The sequence below is a fragment of the Mirounga angustirostris genome, unplaced genomic scaffold, assembly GCF_029215605.1.
Source record: "Mirounga angustirostris isolate CCGP_5_RB_7025 unplaced genomic scaffold, mMirAng1.0.hap1 SCAF_12, whole genome shotgun sequence".
NCBI lineage: Eukaryota > Metazoa > Chordata > Mammalia > Carnivora > Phocidae > Mirounga > Mirounga angustirostris.
The window spans coordinates 55,801,814-55,819,666 of NW_026991720.1; the positions used below are offsets into that span (position 1 = coordinate 55,801,814).

A 17,853-nucleotide genomic window follows, 5' to 3' on the forward strand; every position below is an offset into this window, starting at 1 on the left:
AGAATAGAATGTACACCAATGCTATTTATGCTTATATCTAGCTTAAATATATTTATCACAGAGGTAAGAGCATGTAACACATTAAATATGCACATATCAGAGGGCTGAAAAGGGAGAAGATGAGCAAACAAATACTAGCCACAGAGCCAGAAGGCATTTTGCTAAACTCCAAATAGAAGTTTCATTGTCCCAGTTCCCCTAAGCAAATTTTTATATAAAAATTACATGAGATCATTAGGTACAAAGCATCAGAGAGTTCTCCTGTAATCTGTGAGACATTAGGCAAGTCACTTAACTCAGAAGGTAGCCTTGGTCTTATCTGTTTTCACCACCTTACACAATTAAAATTTACGGGTTTTAAAATGTGTGAGGAAAAGAGAGTTTATTATTCCCATTTTTTGCAGTAAATGGCTGAGGCGGAAGAAAAATTTAGACAAATGGAGGAAATTACAGAGGACCTCATTAGTGGAGAAGATTTAAATTTTCGGAGAAACTGTATTTCTATTTTCCTTTTAATTCTACTCTTTCTTGCCAATAAGATAATAATTTGTTTCAAATCCAAATACGATGAACTTTTAAACTCAAAAAGGTCCTTTGATTATATCCTGGATCAACTGATGTTGAAATTGGGGGCCGTATGTGTGTGCGTGCACATGCGTGTTTATGTTAAGGGCAGGGGTGGAGAGGACCTAAGAGCTATGGTGCAAATCCTTTAGCTTTCCTCTAGAGGATGGCAAAGTGAAACTACAGGTACATTATGGAAGAGCAAGTGCAGTCTTGCTAAACCAACTTACCAGTTTTTCGAAGGGGGAAATCATCCTTCGCATCCTGTGCTCCTGGTAATGTGTATTTGTAGGATGGAGATGTTCCACTCAGGGGTGGAGAGCTTTGATCCAGTGACGTGTGGTGGGCAGCCCTACCGAAGAAAAAGAGGCTTCACCATTTGCTCTGGAGTTTTTACTGCGTGTTGGTCAGCAGTAATCAGTTGCACATGCTGTACACGTGCCTCAGCTGTGTTTATGTTCTTTCTTGCCCGTGTGCACAAACCACAGCCTCATGGAACCAAGTTCGCTTTAGCAATATGCTATAGAATGCTGCAGGATCCCCAAGAATGACCACTGTGTGTCTGGTCACTCACTTACACAGAAGTTTGCCTCACTAAAAGAGAATTAACCAAGAGCCTGAGTTTTGATCATCTGAGATTACTGTGGATGTTTTCTTATGCGCCATACTAGTGAAAAAGTCATCATCTGAACCCTTTTTAGTCAACGGGGTAGAATAGCTAGAGTAAAAGTAAACATATAGAAGGGACTTCATTTTCAAAAATAGCTAGGTTATACATAAAAGTACATGAGGGTGGCTTTTCTACCATAGTGACACCACCGTGTCAACAGCCTCAGATCTCCTGACTTGTATAGCACTTCCAAGGTAAAGGCTGGCAATCACATAATTCTTCAATATGGAACTGATTTTTAAAAATGTTTTGTCTTCCCTGAATAAATATAGTGAAAGAGATGGAGCTGTACTACCAGGGAAACATTTTCAGGGCTAACCATAGATTATCCAGTGGACATGAACGTCCACAATTACGATACGTGAAGAAAACAATGAACAGGGCATGGTATCACCACCAGGATGATAATTCTACCATTATCATTTATCTGAATCACACATTCTCAAAAATTAACTGGCTTAAGGGCACTTCATCTAGGCCTAACTGGCAAAAGAGTACTAAATTCGGATTCCATAAATTAATGATTTATGGTGTCTGGCGTCGGACCCTACTGAAGTTCAGTTCAGTACAAAAAAGGATTGCTAAGTAAATGTTTAATATACCCAAGGGGACAGCTAAAGAACTTTCAGCTGACATGCTGTTTGCATGTATTAGTTTCCCAATTAAAAAAGGTATTATGTCTTCTTAAAATGAGCTTTAACTTAGAAGGAATATAAATTAGTTATAAATTATGTATGCAATTTTAGGTAATAAAGCGGTATTTATTTCTAAACACCCTGTGATGTTAACTGAGCATTTGAAAATTTTCTTCAGGGACTGGCTTCTCAAGTCAACTGACATGCCTGATAGAAATTACGTAAACCATTAAAAAGTATTTATATGGCACTCTGGAATCTGCCTCAGTTATTCTTTTTTTGGATGCTGAGAAGGGCAGATACTTTTAAAACAGAATTAGAAGTATAATAATTCTTTAAATAGAAGTCTTGGGATGCTTACAGTTTCAATATAGAGTAATCAAGTATGTATTCCCTTATCCTTGATGATACGAGGAATCAAAAAAAACCTGTAAGTGTAAAATCTGATGGCCATTCAGTAAACATATAAAATGAGAGAAATGAAACTATTCTCTATTAAGCCTATTATCCAAACATTTGCCTATCAGTGTTTGTCCTGATTTTTAAAAACACCACATTCCTTCCTATTTTCCTGAGACGAGAATTGTGTATCTCATAGTTCTCTTCACTGGACCTGGGGAAACATGGTTCCGGACGGACATCTGTAAAAGCAGAGTGTCTGATGTTGTCAGCTTGTGTGTGAGAAGTCAGTGTGCTCGGCTCACAGTGTAGCAAGAATTGAAGTCAGATCGTCAGGGGTAAACTTGTCACGGAAGACTCAGCTTTACTTCCTTGCCTCCGTTCTCTTTCTCTTCCCTCCCTTGTCTTCCTGCTTTTTTTTTTTTTCTTTAAGTCGAAAAGCTTCTGGTCTTTTAAAAATAGCTCAGATCTCCACCTTCTATCGAGCCAAGTAAAATAAAGTCTCAACCTGCCAAATCTTCAGAAATTATTGTAAAGATATCAGATGCACCATCTGAGAATAAAAAATGCAAAATAGGAACTAATTTCTCTGCCCCACCCCACATTTCTGTTATTCATTCACCAAAAAACATATCTACTTCCTTGCCCTCGAGAGGATACTTGCTAACATTTATTAAGTGCTGCTCTCTGTTGCATACTTGACCACATTATTTCCTAGGACCTTTCCAGCAACCCTGGAGGGCAGGTACTATCATTATGGTCTTTTCACAGAGAAGGACGAGAATTCAAGGAGCTTGTCCACGGCCACATAGCTGAGAACTGGCAGACCCCAGTCCTGTGCCCAGGCTGACCGAGTACAGAACCTGTGTTCTTGACCCCTAGGAATGAAAAAGGCCAAACACTGAACATACGTGTACCAGAGCTTGGGATGGCGGCTCACGGAATGATTTTTTCCATTTGTTGGAGTGTCTTTTGTTGCTGATTTACTCAATAGGAATTCTTGAAGCTTCTGTTTTACTTCTGTACTTGCCACTGCCCCTGAAACACACACATACAGAAACAGATGTTGATTTGGGGCTTTGTCCTTTTATGCCTCGGGAGTATTTAGCAAAAATTAAGAAGTATCACCACTGGTCACTGCATATGAGGCTTTCCTATTAAAAGAAATCAGAGTCTAAACAGGATTTTGAAAACGGCATAGTAATGTTTTGTAACTACTGCTCAAACCGCTAATTTTCAAAGGACCTTTGATGATTTCTTTAATTGCCTCTGCAGAATAGGGAGTCCCAGAATTAACACTAATTTTTTCCTAAGGTTAAAAAAAATGAGGAGTAAAACAATGCCTTTTAAAAATCAAGAGTCTTAGGGGACGGGGACCACAATACAATGATCTTTCCTGAATTGCTAGTTTGAAAAACTCACGTTTTAAAAAACTCTTTTGAGCATTAAACAAATAAATATCACTGACAGTTCCAGTTCAAGTCATCTGATTTTAAACCATGCTACATCCTGATTTTGAACTGACCTCAGACAGGGAATTATTTGGATCTGTCTCCCTCTTGTGGATAGTTTTTTTTAACAAATGTTCTGCCTTCAACCTTCCCAAAGTCTGGGTACTCAAAAACTAGATGGAGGCTTGACTTACAGAGCAATTATTACTTGAGCAGGAGAAAGGTATAGTGGGGAAATGTGGAAGCAAGTTTATTAATAAAACAATAGGGCGGGGCACCTGGGTGGCTCAGTCGTTGAGCGTCTGCCTTCAGCTCAGGTCATGATCTCAGGGTCCTGGGATCGAGCCCCACATCAGGCTCCCTGCTCAGCAGGAAGCCTGCTTCTCCCTCTCCCACTCCCCCTGTTTGTGTTCCCTCTCTCGCTGTCTCTCTCTCTGTCAAATAAATAAATAAAATCATTAAAAAAAAAACAACACAATAGGGCATGGCTAGGTTGCTTTAGTAGAACGTTTTTAAGGTTCAAAACAAGAGAAATCGGTATCCTTGCCCAAAAATGCTGTTTACTTCCTGAGACACTGCAGACCGAATGCAGAGAGAGGAGATGTGAATGTCAAAGCTTTACATTGGGGTCCATAATTTACTCTTTTAACTAAACGCAGACAGTTTTGACAAGTTTGAACCCGCTCCTTATCAGGCTTCTTCCTGAATGACGACCAGCTGAACATGAGGGAAGAGATCGATCTTTTACCCCTGGTGCCTCTTACTTTCTCGTCCTCTATCTTTGCCTCTGAGGGGAGGAAGCGGCTGGTCTCTGCGGTGCCTCTCTACTTCCTGTTCTTGCCTCTGCTGCTCCAGTTTCTGCTCCTTCTCTAGGAGTTCTTGCTGCTGTTTGATGGCTAGGAGTTCCTGTTGCAACTTGCGAGAAGAGAAAGACATGAGAGTGTGCAATTTCTTTAGGCTTCATTGTCATCACTGACCCAAATCAAACTCTTAGGAGCTTCTGGAACTTGTTTCTGTTTCGTTTACATTTTTACTCACTTTTTGGGTAAATTACTGGAATCTCAACACAAACAACTAACTCCATAGACGGTCTTCAGATCATCAATCAGCACGTTTTTAGGGTAGCTTCATCACCCGTGCTGCCCCACCAAAAGTCAGTACCAAATTTGCTCTAATCTTCAGTTCCCTGAGTAGCGTCTCTTTGTACATGTGAAATATAAGAAACAGGCAACGGCAAGAATGGCCCAGAAGTGTGTTCTATCGAGTCCCTCCGGTGATAAATAAACAACTGAAACCTTCATTTATTATCCTGAGAAATGGTATGAAAGTAATCAAACCGAAGGAATGGTGAGAAATGAGTTAATTTGGGGGAAGTCTACCTGAAACAGAATGAATGTTAAACATTTCAAAACCTGGGGCACCTGGGTGGCTCAGTCGTTAAGCGTCTGCCTTCAGCTCAGGTCATGACCCCGGGGTCCTGGGATCGAGCACCAAGTCAGGCTCTCTGCTCAGCGGAGAGTCTGCTTCTCCCTCTGCCCTCCCCCTGCTCGTTTCTCTCTCTCTCAAATAAATAAATAAAATCTTTTTAAAAACCTTCAAAACCTTCAGAAAATGTTCTCAGATTAACGTATCTATACATCCATAGTAGGCTTTTCTCTCATTAGAGCAGAAGCGTACTTCATTCATCCAGCAGGCAAAAACCTTCAGATTAGAGATGGGTCAAACAAAATCATTTCCATTAAACTACTGTCAGGCTGTCTGAATCCCTTGACTTCACTTCCAAACAATAAGTAACATGAACATGAAGGATTCTTAATAACCGTGTTGACATGTCCGTTTTCTCTCGGATGGAGAAACAGGTACCTATGAATAATAGTAAATGTGCTCCCTGCGGAGTAACTAAAGATTTTGAGTCCTACTTAGGCTCTGCTATTACTAGATATGAAATCTAGGCATCTTACTAAACTATTCAAAGCCCTGGCTCCTCATATGTAAGAGAAATAATCTCCGTCAAACATCATGTTCAGAATGCACATGAAATTTAGTTTGTAAGTTTGAACCATACTGATTTCAATTATTATTACTATTTTCAGATCTCAGTCCTAATGAAGTTGGTGTAATTTGCTGTTTATATTAGATAGATACCTAAAACTCTGAAATTTATGCTGAAAAGTCCGAGAACGAAAACAAAAAGCTTTGTGGACTGGTATCAGTGTTACTCTGGAGGGAAAGGAAGCCAACTTCACATGCCAACCGTGACAGCCTCACCTCTCCCAGAAGGATATGGTTAGAAGCATTTCTGGTTATTCTTCATATTAAAATCTTTGGCATTTTGGCCTTGATATATCAATCCCTTATTGGAATACTTTAGATACTCCATTGTAAAAGAAAACTTTATAACTTCACTTAAACTCTGCCTTAAATATTAATTCTATACAGTTACTGGGATTGGTGAAATTGATTTCAACCAAAGCCCCAGTGAAATTGAAATTTAATCTATCTTAGGAATCTACAAAAGCACACAATTCAATTTCCATAGCTACTATTCATTATTGAAGACTGCAGGAATGACACTGAATAAAAAGAGAAAGAAACAAAACACCAATTGCCCAGTTTCAGATGTTCTGATACATGACACAGGGAGCGATGATGTGGTAATTTTGATGGCAGACAAGGCAAGACTACAAAACCTGGAACAACCATTTACTGGTGTGTGGTCTTGGGTAAGTTTCAGTATGTCTCTCTGCCTCAGCTTACTAGGTAGAAAGATGGGATAACAACATCTAACTCAACAGATGTTGATTACAGAAGCCAAAGATTCATGATGTTAATATAAGTAAAGTTTCATGTACTGTGTGTTCCTCATAAACATAAAATCCAAATGAATGTTGAAAGCATCAATTCAGCCTTTCCCATAAAAAATGCTGAGTAAAATGAAACAAAAAATTTAAAAAGTAAAAAGTTTCCTAAACTTAAAAGGAAATGTAAGGGAGGCCTTTAGTTTCTGAGAAAAACAGCTTATTACTTTGGAAAATCATTTCAAAAACTAAATTTTCCTTTGAGCTATCTCAGAATCTTTTTTCTGTCAAGAGCCTCCTCTTTTCCTCTATTGTCCAGATGTCAGTAAACCTACTGTATTACTTTGTTTGAGCTAAAGTAACAGTTAATTACCTACTTGCTACTATTAACTTGTGAATAAAATAAAACAATACATTACATCAAAAATTTTTATATTGATCTTTACAACTACAAAAGGTATCAAACATAAATGAAGAGAAGTATTTAAAGCAGTAATGTATTACTATTGCCCTGTATTCAATGCAACATGAATCAGTTACCACAGCAAAATGAACTATTATAGTTACTTTTAAATGTGTGGTGAAGAATATGAATTTTATTCATTCATCACTGTCATTCTCACATGCCAAGAATGAATGGAGAAGGAAATCTAAACATCAATGTTCCTGGTATTTTTTCAAGGGTCCAATAATAATGCTTTAAAAATAAGTCTATAAACTAAATTAAGGTTTCCTATTCTACAAAATACAGCCATGAGCTACTGGTTCTATATGAGACCCAAAACAAAATCCCCACTCTTAGTTTTAAGGTATCTTATAAGACTAATAAATTGCAAGAGTTCTTTTAGGAAAGTTCCCTAAAGAAGAAAACTATGATGTTTTATATCAGATGTCAAGCCTTTTTTGGAAAAGAAGATAGAAGAGGCCTTTCAGGTTAAGGAAGTGTATCTTAAAAAAGAAAGGACATAGGGAAGAACATACAGCATTTTTACCTTCTCAGACACTAATATTAGTGTGGTAGAATTTTATAATATTAACATAGATTAGTTATCTATATTAATCTGACATAAATGTGCTTGTATTTGATATGCAAGTGAGTCATAAATCAAGTATCTAGAACCTGTAATTTATTGCATTAGTAAATTAACATGTATTTACATCATTTTGAGGGATATAGACATAAAAATGGAATTTTATTATAAGTATTTGCTGATTTATATTACTGTCATAATAAATTCAAACTAAACATCTACTTAATCAGACCCAAATAGCTTTGCTTTAAATGTCTTTGTCAAGAATTTGAAAGACAATTTCACAAAAAAAGCTGAAGTGATATTTATCTTAAAGATACAAAAAGAAATAGATACACAGATACACCTAAAATGACTTGATAACAAAATAGTCTATCATAAAAAATTCTGGGACATGAATATATTTCTCCTAGAAAAATTTACCCAACTTGGGTCTCAAACTGTCAACTACTCCCAAAATTCTTTCAATAAATTCTTATCTGCAGTCTATTAAACTTACATAAAAATATTAAAAACATTTACATCAGTTTCTTCATATAGAATTCTCTTGAGCTTTTTATGTTATTATTTTAAATGTATACATTATGAGGCCTTCTTCATGGGGAAAATTAGAATATATTCAGAACATCTACTTACAGGGAGGTGGGTGGGGGATGGGGGAAATAGGTGATGGGGATGAAGGATAGCGATCGTTGTGATGAGCACGGGGTGATGTACGGAAGCGCTGAATCCCTGTATTGTCCTACCTGAAACTTGTATTACGCTGTCTGTTAAATAACTGGAATTTAAATAAGAACTTAAAAATCCCCTTATAAACCAAAAACAAAGCAAAAAGGCTCTTTATTTATTGTTTCTGATAAATAGTTTATGCAGATTCTTTAAAAGTATCAAATGGATCTTCCCCGGCTCATGGTTCTTCTTGGTGTAGAGAATAGATGGGGCCAATGAACAAAATCATGTAGAAGACAAACTCAACAGAGGTTGGAAAGTTACTATTCCCTACGGTTGATGCTGTAAAACTAATGGATGAGAGTGGTAGAGGCCCCTCCAAGAGCAAAGCTGAGTTTTAGTCAGCATTCTTACTACTTACCCAAGGTTTTCACCAGTAAAATCACAATTTCCTCCAGGTCATACTTCCAGGTCTTAATCACAGTGAACCACACAGCCCCCCGCCCACAATGTTCCTTCTTATGCCCATGTCCTGTTGCAGGCTTCCTGAGTGAAAAGGTCAGAGGCAAGGAAATATTTGCTACCTTGATGTGCTCCTGGAGCTGAGCCTGGTGCTGTCGTGTCAAGTTTTCATGCTGTTTCTGAAACTCGGCAATCAGGAGCTGCTTCTGGATTTGCTGCTGTTGCTGGATGAGGAGTAATTCTTGCTGTAGTTGCTTCTCGCGGACAACAGGATCCACCACGGGCATCATCATCCTGAGGTCTGTCCTTAGGTCTAAAGGTGAGATGGGCTCTAGGCCCACAGGAACTTCTGACTTCACATCCACTAGAGAAACAGGAGGAAAAAAAAAAGGGGTGGGGAGGGGGGCATGACAGAGGATAGGAACTTAGTACATTGATTTGGAAACAAACAAAAATTAAAAGACTAGATTCTACCCTATACAACAAATTTTATGTCAACAAGTATAGTCCTTTTTTACAACGATGATAAAAGGTCTTTAGGGTATCAGTTTTGGTAAAATGGGCTCTATGCTAATTTTCACCCAGCAACCCCCTTTCATGAGTCTTCTAAATTTTTCTTTTCAAAGAGATGAATCCTGCCTCCTCCTGCCCGCCCCCCCAAAAAATAAAAACCAAAAAATCACAGAGAGATGAATCCAATTATTTTCTGGTATCAAAGTCATTCATAAAACTTACTCTACTGGACCACGAGTCAGGTCAACTTAGGACAAAAAATGGTACTTTATTGAAGAAAAGATGCCAGGTTATACAGAGAAACTTCTTTCACAACTCAATTTCCACACTTGCAAGCATGTTAGTTTGTAATCAGAGTCAGAAGGTATATTCTAAGATATATTCCTCAAGAATTAAGGAATTCCTTAAGATTTAAAGCTTTCAACAATGTATCTGCAGGGCTGTTGGACCTGGCAAAGAAAAAGTACAAATCTGCATACTAAAATGTTGAAAATGCTAAGTAGATTAGTTAATCAACCACAACAATGGTGCCAGGTCTAAACAAGAAGGAGTGAAAGTCGCCAGTCTCTATGTGCTGTTTTTTCAATGATGATAATCTATATTTCAGTTATCTTATTCCTAAAACGAGAAAGGCTCATAAATAGTGAGGAAGCTTAAAACAAATCAAACCACTAGAGGAACAAAGACTGGATGAGAATAATTAATTTGACAAGAATAATTATAGGATATTTAAATTTTAAAAAATTAGATAACGTATATAAAATTCTTAGCACTACTTTTGTCAGATAATTTGTAGGACAGTATAAGAACTAAAGTTCATAGACAAGGTAGATAGGCAGTAACAACATGGAGTTGTTAAAAGAATTAAACGGGATAATCCACTCCAAGGACTTATACAGAACATTTCTCAATAAATGCCCCGGGTTTTTTAATTATATAAAAATGGAATTTTCCTGTGTATGAAAATAAATCAACACTGTGTGGCTAACAAAACAAAAATATTAAGAGCAAGTATGCAAATAAAATTGTGTGAGATTTCCACTTAATACTAGGAAATAAAAACACTAAAACTTCTAAAAAAATGGAAAAAGAAAAAAGAAAATAAAGGAATATAAATAAACAATTTTTTTTTTGAAGATTTTATTATTTATTTATTTGCCAGAGAGTGAGAGAGAGGGAGCGCACACAAGCAGGGGAAGCGGCAGAAAGAGAGAGAAGCAGGCTCCTTGCTTTGCAAGGAGCCCGATGTGGGGGCTCAATCTCAGGACCCTGACCTGAGCCGAAGGCAGACGCTTAACGACTGAACCACCCAGGCTTCCCTAAATGAACTATTTTTAAAAATTTACCTTTACTAGTAAAGAAATGCAAATTTTAAGTCAAAGTAAGGCATCATTTTCCAAACATTAAGTATCATCTATATGATTCATGTATATGCATATGTGTGTATAATGCCCCATTGTGTGGTGTAAGCATATGACCAAGTAGATAATTATATATTGCAAGTGGTACTACCAAATGGTTAAGACTTCTGAAAAACAATTTGGTGATATGTAAGAAAAATCATTAAATATTCTACCATTTGATTCAGGTTTGCCAACTGTAAGAATATATCTTAAGGAGACAATAGTAACAGGAAAATACAGTTCAATCTCATACTGTTTGCTGAAGTATTATCATTTTAAATGAAATCCACCAACTACAAGGAATTGTCTAAGTAAAATATGTCACAACCATATGGTGGAAAAACACACAATCATTAAAAGTAATGTTTATGGGAACATGAAGAATGCTATTATAACATTAAGTGAAAAAACAGTAATAAAAGTGACATATACCCTCTGATAACTCTTTAAATAAATGTAACTTAAGTCAATATACATTTACTGAGAATCTTAAATTCCAAGGTTTGATTCTAGATGTTGGGTTCGGTAGGAAAGCAAAAGAAACAAAAATTTCAGCCCTCTTAGAGCATATAGTCTAGTGCGTTTTTGATTGTATTAGTCTCTGAATTCTTGTAGTAAAGACTGGTGAGATACAGAACAGAAGACAGTTGTATTTAGGGTGGAAATAGAAATAATTTTCCCCATCTTACTTTTCTGTATTTTTCCAAATTGCATTTAATGCTCTGACTACCTACTCTAAGTAACTTAGATTTGTAAACTCCAGGTTGGGAGCTACAAAGTTAATTTTCCATGTGGATCTAAGAGCTATTTTCAGTGAGTCGAGAAAGGCTAACCGAAATCTTGTCTGTAGAAGTTAAGGCTGCAAATACTAAATAAAACATTAATGTCCTAACTTATCACTTGAATTGTGTGTGCGTACAAGGCACGTGGTATGCACCTGTGGGTGGGGTGGGGAGGGGGGCTGGTATCAATCCTAGTTGCTAACGCTGGTCACTTTTCAATGTATTGATCAGAAGCTTGCATTGATAGTACTACCCATGTCACTTTAATGAAAATGGTAAAACAATTTATTAAAAAAACATAGTTTGGTGGACAGTGTCTTCCAAAACACTGATATTTATGAAAGGAGAGATAGTAATTGTGACAAGTTTGGGATTAAATGAGGATGATGGCCTGTAAGATTTCTTAGTTGCAATGTCTGATGTAGAACTTTGAATCAAGACTCTGGAGTAACATGAGATTTTGAGCATTAATTTATAGAGTTGGCAAAATTCCAACCAAAAGCAATGACTGTTAATGATGTATTTCATTTTTGCATTAAAAAGGCCAAACTACAGCCCCCAGTGTTTACATGGAAATCCCAAAAAACAAAGGTCAGAATTTAACCCTATAAAGACACAATGTAGAATTTTCAGGAGACCCTGGGGTCTCTTCTTGTTGGCATTCTTATCATCCATAAACCGTGAACATCAAATCCCTAAAAAACCCCTCCCCACAAAACAAGATAAGGGGGGAAAAGTCCCAGAACTCTCCAAAACAGCTATTGTAAACCTCAAAGGGTAATTTGACTTCTTAACCTGCTATCCCAACAGAAATGATTGTGTCTAACTGCTTGCCTTTGTTCAGAGACTAATCACTAAATTGTGAAAAATCACCCTCAACTTACAAAAACTGCTCTTGATTATAAATAATTGCCCAAGACTGAGAGAAAGTGGCAAGCAAGATCCCAGTCTTTCATCCAATTTATTCAGCAGCAATCCACATTCCATTTGTCTAGACTAAATATAGCAGCGTTTATACAAGAAATCAATAGTGCTTGCAGAGAGGAGAGCAAAGGCATGAATATTTCATCAAACTCAGAGAGAAATGGCAATCAGCAAACTGATGGTTCTGTGTAGGTCATCTTTGGCCTGCTGGATTAGTTCTGTTACATGGACAATAGCTCATCTCTGGCTAATCATAATCGTATCATAACCATTCTTTCTATTTTTAACATTAGTTGCATTGTGGGTGGCAAAGACTCTTCGTATTCCAAAAGAAGTGATGGATTTTTCTTACAGCATCTGTGACAGGCTAATAAGCCTCCCCAGGAGCAGTAATAGTAACACAAGACCAGGGCTAAGTTTCAACAAGTTACAGTCACTTTCATATCACAGAATGTGAAAGAAAGGGCATTGTCCACAGCTGCTGTATTATCGTAATTAGAAATAATCAACTTACAAGAAAAAATTTACAACCAATTTTAACAGCAAGGAAATGGAATCATCTCTACTCATAACATCTCTTGTCTAGGAACATGCAAATTCCTTATAAATTACTTAGAACAGGTGCCAGGGATACATAAGTTAGAAAGAAGTTGATGCAAACAAATTGTAGTTATTAGTAGCACTAGTTATAAACAAATCATGTTTTCTTAACAGATCTCAATTACTTTAGCTCGAGACCTCATTACTTTATTTGGACTCACTATGTTTGTCTGAGATTTCAACTATATGCCAACACATATATATGTGATATTTATATTGTCATTCTAATACCAAATTCCCAGTCAGAACATTTCCAAATATACATTAACTAGTCTTATTAATTATCACTTTACAAAGCCCTGTTCATTCCTTCTCCAGTGTCTTTCTTAATTGTTTCTTGGATAGTTATGTCTTCTTCTGTTTAGCATTAATCAACTCATGCAATTTTGTTTGGGAAATAGTTTTTAGTTTTTAATGAACATGGAAACAAAAATCTCCCATTTCAAAATAAAAATCTCAAATCATATAGATGTGTATAATAATCACACCTATATAAGCAACACACATGCCCTGTTTATAGTTGTAACTTAATTTCTTCAACACATTTTTAAAAATATTTTTTAAAGTGTTAATTCAGAGTTTGAAGGATAACTTAGTCACCATGGAGTGTTTAAGTCTTCATTTTAGATACTGTTATTTATAGCACAGTTAAGTAGGGAGAACTTTCGTATGTTTTAAGACCAGAAATCTTTGGTTGCTCTTTGTCAGCTGACCTACAAACAAGAATCCATTCTTTTTAAGACTGTTTTAAGTGAACAACTGGCAAACCCCACGGATGGAAAAATTCTGAGGATGCACAATTTTGACCATTTACAACTATCACAACTATGGCTGAAGACCGTTCATGCCGCTCCTCTGAAATGAAATCCCAAAGCAGTAGAGTGCAAACTACAGATTTTCACAAGCAATTGGCACAGACACAATCTCACCACCATTTGTATGTGTCAACTCAGCTACAAATTAAAACTTGAGAAAATGCAATAAAAACCAGGACCATGTTTATCTCCATTAATATTCATAGTTACAGCAGCTACAACTCGGGGTGGAGCATCACCAATGCTGCCCAGAGCCAGTTTACATGGAAATTAAGTTCTTTATACCAAGGAAAGGATTGTCCACAACCAATGGCAAGTGGACATACGAACTACAAGTGCTAGATTTGGGGAGAAATAAATGTTGCTCTGATCATCTGATCAGCTAACATAAGCAGCTTTCATTGTGAGCCTTCTGGAACAGAAATTGAAGAGGTCTTGGGGAATGCGTAGATGACAATCCGTAAGTAGCACATTATAGATTTTGTCCTAACTATGAGCACTATCTGTCAATCCCACCATGAGCAATCTTTTTTTTTTTTTAAAGATTTTATTTATTTATTTGACAGAGAGAGACACAGCGAGAGAAGGATCACAAGCAGGGGGAGTGGGAGAGAGAGAAGCAGGCTCCCCGCTGAGCCCGGAGCCAGACGTGGGGCTCGATCCCAGGACCCTGGGATCATGACCCGAGCCGAAGGCAGACGCTTAATGACTGAGCCACCCAGACGCTCCTCCCACCATGAGCAATCTTTTTTTTTTTTTTAAGATTTTATTTATTTATTTGACAGAGAGAGACACAGCAAGAGAAGGATCACAAGCAGGGGGGACTGGGAGAGGAAGAAGCAGGCTTCCCGCTGAGCAGGGAGCCCAATGCGGGGCTCGATCCCAGCACCCTGGGATCATGACCTGAGCCAAAAGCAGACGCTTAACGACTGAGCCACCCAGGTGCTCCTCCCAGCATGAGCAATCTTAAGAGTTTGCTTTGCAATGGGGGATAGATTCTAGCTTCACTGACACTTGTCATTGGTTATTTTGATCACTGAGGAGAGTTTTTTCAGGTAGCATCCATGGGCTTTGGAAAATAAATTGAAAAACTCAAGTCTTTTTCTTCCCTCAACTCCATGAACTTGATTTAAACCCATTTAAATCACCTCAATACTCCCTTTTCTGAAATCCTGCTGTCACCTTCCACCTCATTCTAAGAATGTTTTGGAACTACATATATACAATTTTGTAATTTTATTTACATTTTTACTCCTTATATCCTGTTGGTTATATCAGAGCATAAAGCTATCTGATGTTTGTATCTGTTTATCGAGTCCTTTGTCTCAATAACTATACTGCAGCACAAATTCTTAAGTATTATACTATCTAAAGAAAACATCAGAGACTACCTAGGGCTGTATGTATCTAAAACAACATTGTAGTCATTGCTTTTATGTATCATCAGGTTAACATCATTTTTCATTAACTCCTTTATTCAGCAAGTATTTGTAAAGCCCTATGAAGTAACAAAAAAGTTTTTAGTCAGCAAGCGAAGTAAGGAAAGCCTTCAGAGAACTCATATTTTGCTACAGAAGATTAACCTATTAACTTATGTAGAAAACATGACACATGAAAGGCAATGATGTTGGTGTTCCAGAATCCCACCTAGGCCCTCTTCTGTTTTCTCGCCAGGACTCTCCATGGTCAGAAGAATCATATGGGAATGAAATTAGAAATACATGTGCACATATGCACACATATACATATGCCCAATTAAAATCCTAAAGCAATTACTTATTAGGTCTTTATGACCGCTTGAATTTCAGATAAATATTATTTGGCTGTTTAAATTATTGATAACGGAATGCGTTCCCAGCAATAGTGAGTAAGTATTTGAAAAAAAAATGACCTCAAATATTTTTCTATTTAATGTGTCATTTCACATTTCCCAGATCCCAGAGTACTGACAGGTGACAACCATCGAAGTGGGGTGGGAGCCCCAAGTAAAATAAAATTTATCCACCCATGCTGTTTGTCTCAGCAGGGATCACCAAGAACAGGCCATAGTGCAGAATTATCTAAACAGTAAGGCTTAATTTGTAAATGATCATCCAACGTTCTATTAATCAGAAAATTAGGCCAGCATTTGGTAAACTCAGAAATTTTTCGTCTCGAATTTGAAAAATGAAGAATTAAATTACTAAATGTAAATAGAAAAGAATAAATCCTCCTGAAGTTATTTAATCAAAATTCTGTTTTATCTAAAATAGCCAATAATTGATTTAAATTTTTCAAAAATTTTATTTATTTTTTCTTGAGAGACAGAAAGAGAGAGAGGGAAGCAGGGGCAGAGGCAGAGGGAGAAGCAGGCTCCCCGCAGAGCAGGGAGCCCGATGCGGGACTTGATCTGAGCAGAACACAGACGCTTAACCCACTGAGCTACCCAGGCACCCAACCAATAATTGATTTAAAAAAAAATACAGAACACCCTTTATTAAAGGCTTTTCATTGAAATGCATAGTGTCCTTTCTGTCTTGGAAAGCACATTTTCTTTAAAAAAATAAATTAGTAAATTTGAGTGTACCTAACATCAAACATGGGGAAGGGGAAAACAAGTAATACGTCTTCAGTCTGATGACAAAGCTGCCCAATATCCCCTTAGTAATACAAATACTCTTAGCTGATTTTCCACTGTCTCTACTGATAGCATCATCATAAAATAAAAAAGAATGAGAAAATTATTGGACATGAAAAGAATAATTTTTTTAAGAATAATTTTTTATAACAAGAATTATTTAAATTGATTAGTCCAGAAATACAATTCTCCCTCAAAGTGATTCTGTTCAAGTTATACATGTCTTTAGTTTCTTCAAGTGCACGAATACATGGCATAAATGAAAAGAAAATAAATGCAAGCAGCAATCTGGGCTTTGATTTACTATTCTCTTATTTCCCAAGGGTCTGAACAGGAAACAAAAATAACCACAAATGACTAAAATTTCAGTAGGCCTTGAAATATCAACATTTAAGTTAAAGAAAGCTAACTTTTTAATCAAAGCCTTACTATTTTGATTTACTTAATTCAAATTCCCTCTCTGCAAATATGCTTTTGAATTAAGCAGTCATAACAAACCATAACACAAACATGAATTGCCAACTCATTTGTAATACCCACTTAGTTCTAAACTATTGCAGTGTTTGCTGGCTCCTCACTATTTGAGAACCAAGCAAAAGCTTCACTGAGCTTCTTGCAGTATGGAAGCAAGATCAAGCCAATTTCTGTGACTTCCAGGTAATAGGAGCAAAGCACCTAATACATATTATTTTGTAATTTGAGGTAAAAATTCAACCTGACATAACAGTACCTGTAAATGAAACCTTCAGTAGATGAGAAATTTTAGTGTTTTAAAATAGAAAATATAAATATTAATCCAAAAAGTTATTTATTTAGCCACATGGAACACTCATCACCTGGGACAAGCAAACTGACCTTGACGAGAGTTACAATGAAGGGAGGACACGGTTTCCTTCACCGTATTTTTTCCTACAACTTACATGTTCTTCTCGGGTACAGATAATTACTTAATTGTTACTATTTGCAAAGGGCTAACAATACTTCCTTCTTATTATGAAAACCTAATATCTGAAGCAGCAGATTCCCTTCTAACTCCATGTTCTGGTCCGTCATCTGACATGTAAGATAAATTTAATACATAAGTTTCAGGTTAATGAATAATGATTGACCAAATAGCTCTCTCAGCAGATACCCCTCTCTAACAACTCTCTCCATGTCCCAATTACGTTTGTTTATTCAGAAAATGCATTTTTTTTTTAAAATGCATTCCTAGTCTTAATCAGCAACCCTTGTTTGTGGAAGTGTGTAACTGTGTTCTTTCTTGATAGAGAAAAAGAGCTTTTATTGGTTCTTGTAATCTGCCAGGAAAATTACCTTTAACCAGGAAAAAAATATTTCAGTCTTTTCTGAGAATTTCAGTGCCTTAATATATTCAAGACAACAGTGTGTATTGAAAGGTGCAGGAAAGTAGGAGGGTAACAAGAGCAGAAATGCTGGGCATGATGCTTCCCTTCTTTTCCTCTTTGATCCAAACCATGTCTTTTCCTTTCTATCCTCTCATCTTCAATCCTACAGAATGG

At 36.8% G+C, this 17,853-nt stretch overlaps 1 protein-coding gene across 7 annotated transcripts in view; it reads right to left on the bottom strand.

The window, feature by feature from the left end:
* The window catches only part of HDAC9 (histone deacetylase 9), a 918,445-nt gene that overhangs the window by 432,242 nt on the left and 468,350 nt on the right, over positions 1-17,853 (bottom strand). For 3 of the 7 annotated variants that reach the window (XM_054505257.2, XM_054505261.2, XM_054505259.2), the window contains 4 exons: positions 8,802-9,043; positions 4,484-4,634; positions 3,180-3,306; positions 795-916 (listed from right to left, as the gene is read on the bottom strand). In XM_054505257.2, coding sequence (XP_054361232.1) covers positions 795-916; positions 3,180-3,306; positions 4,484-4,634; positions 8,802-9,043 — 642 coding nt within the window. The remainder of the gene's footprint in view (positions 1-794; positions 917-3,179; positions 3,307-4,483; positions 4,635-8,801; positions 9,044-17,853) is intronic. The other 4 variants (XM_054505263.2, XM_054505258.2, XM_054505260.2 and 1 more) reach the window with 2 other exon arrangements.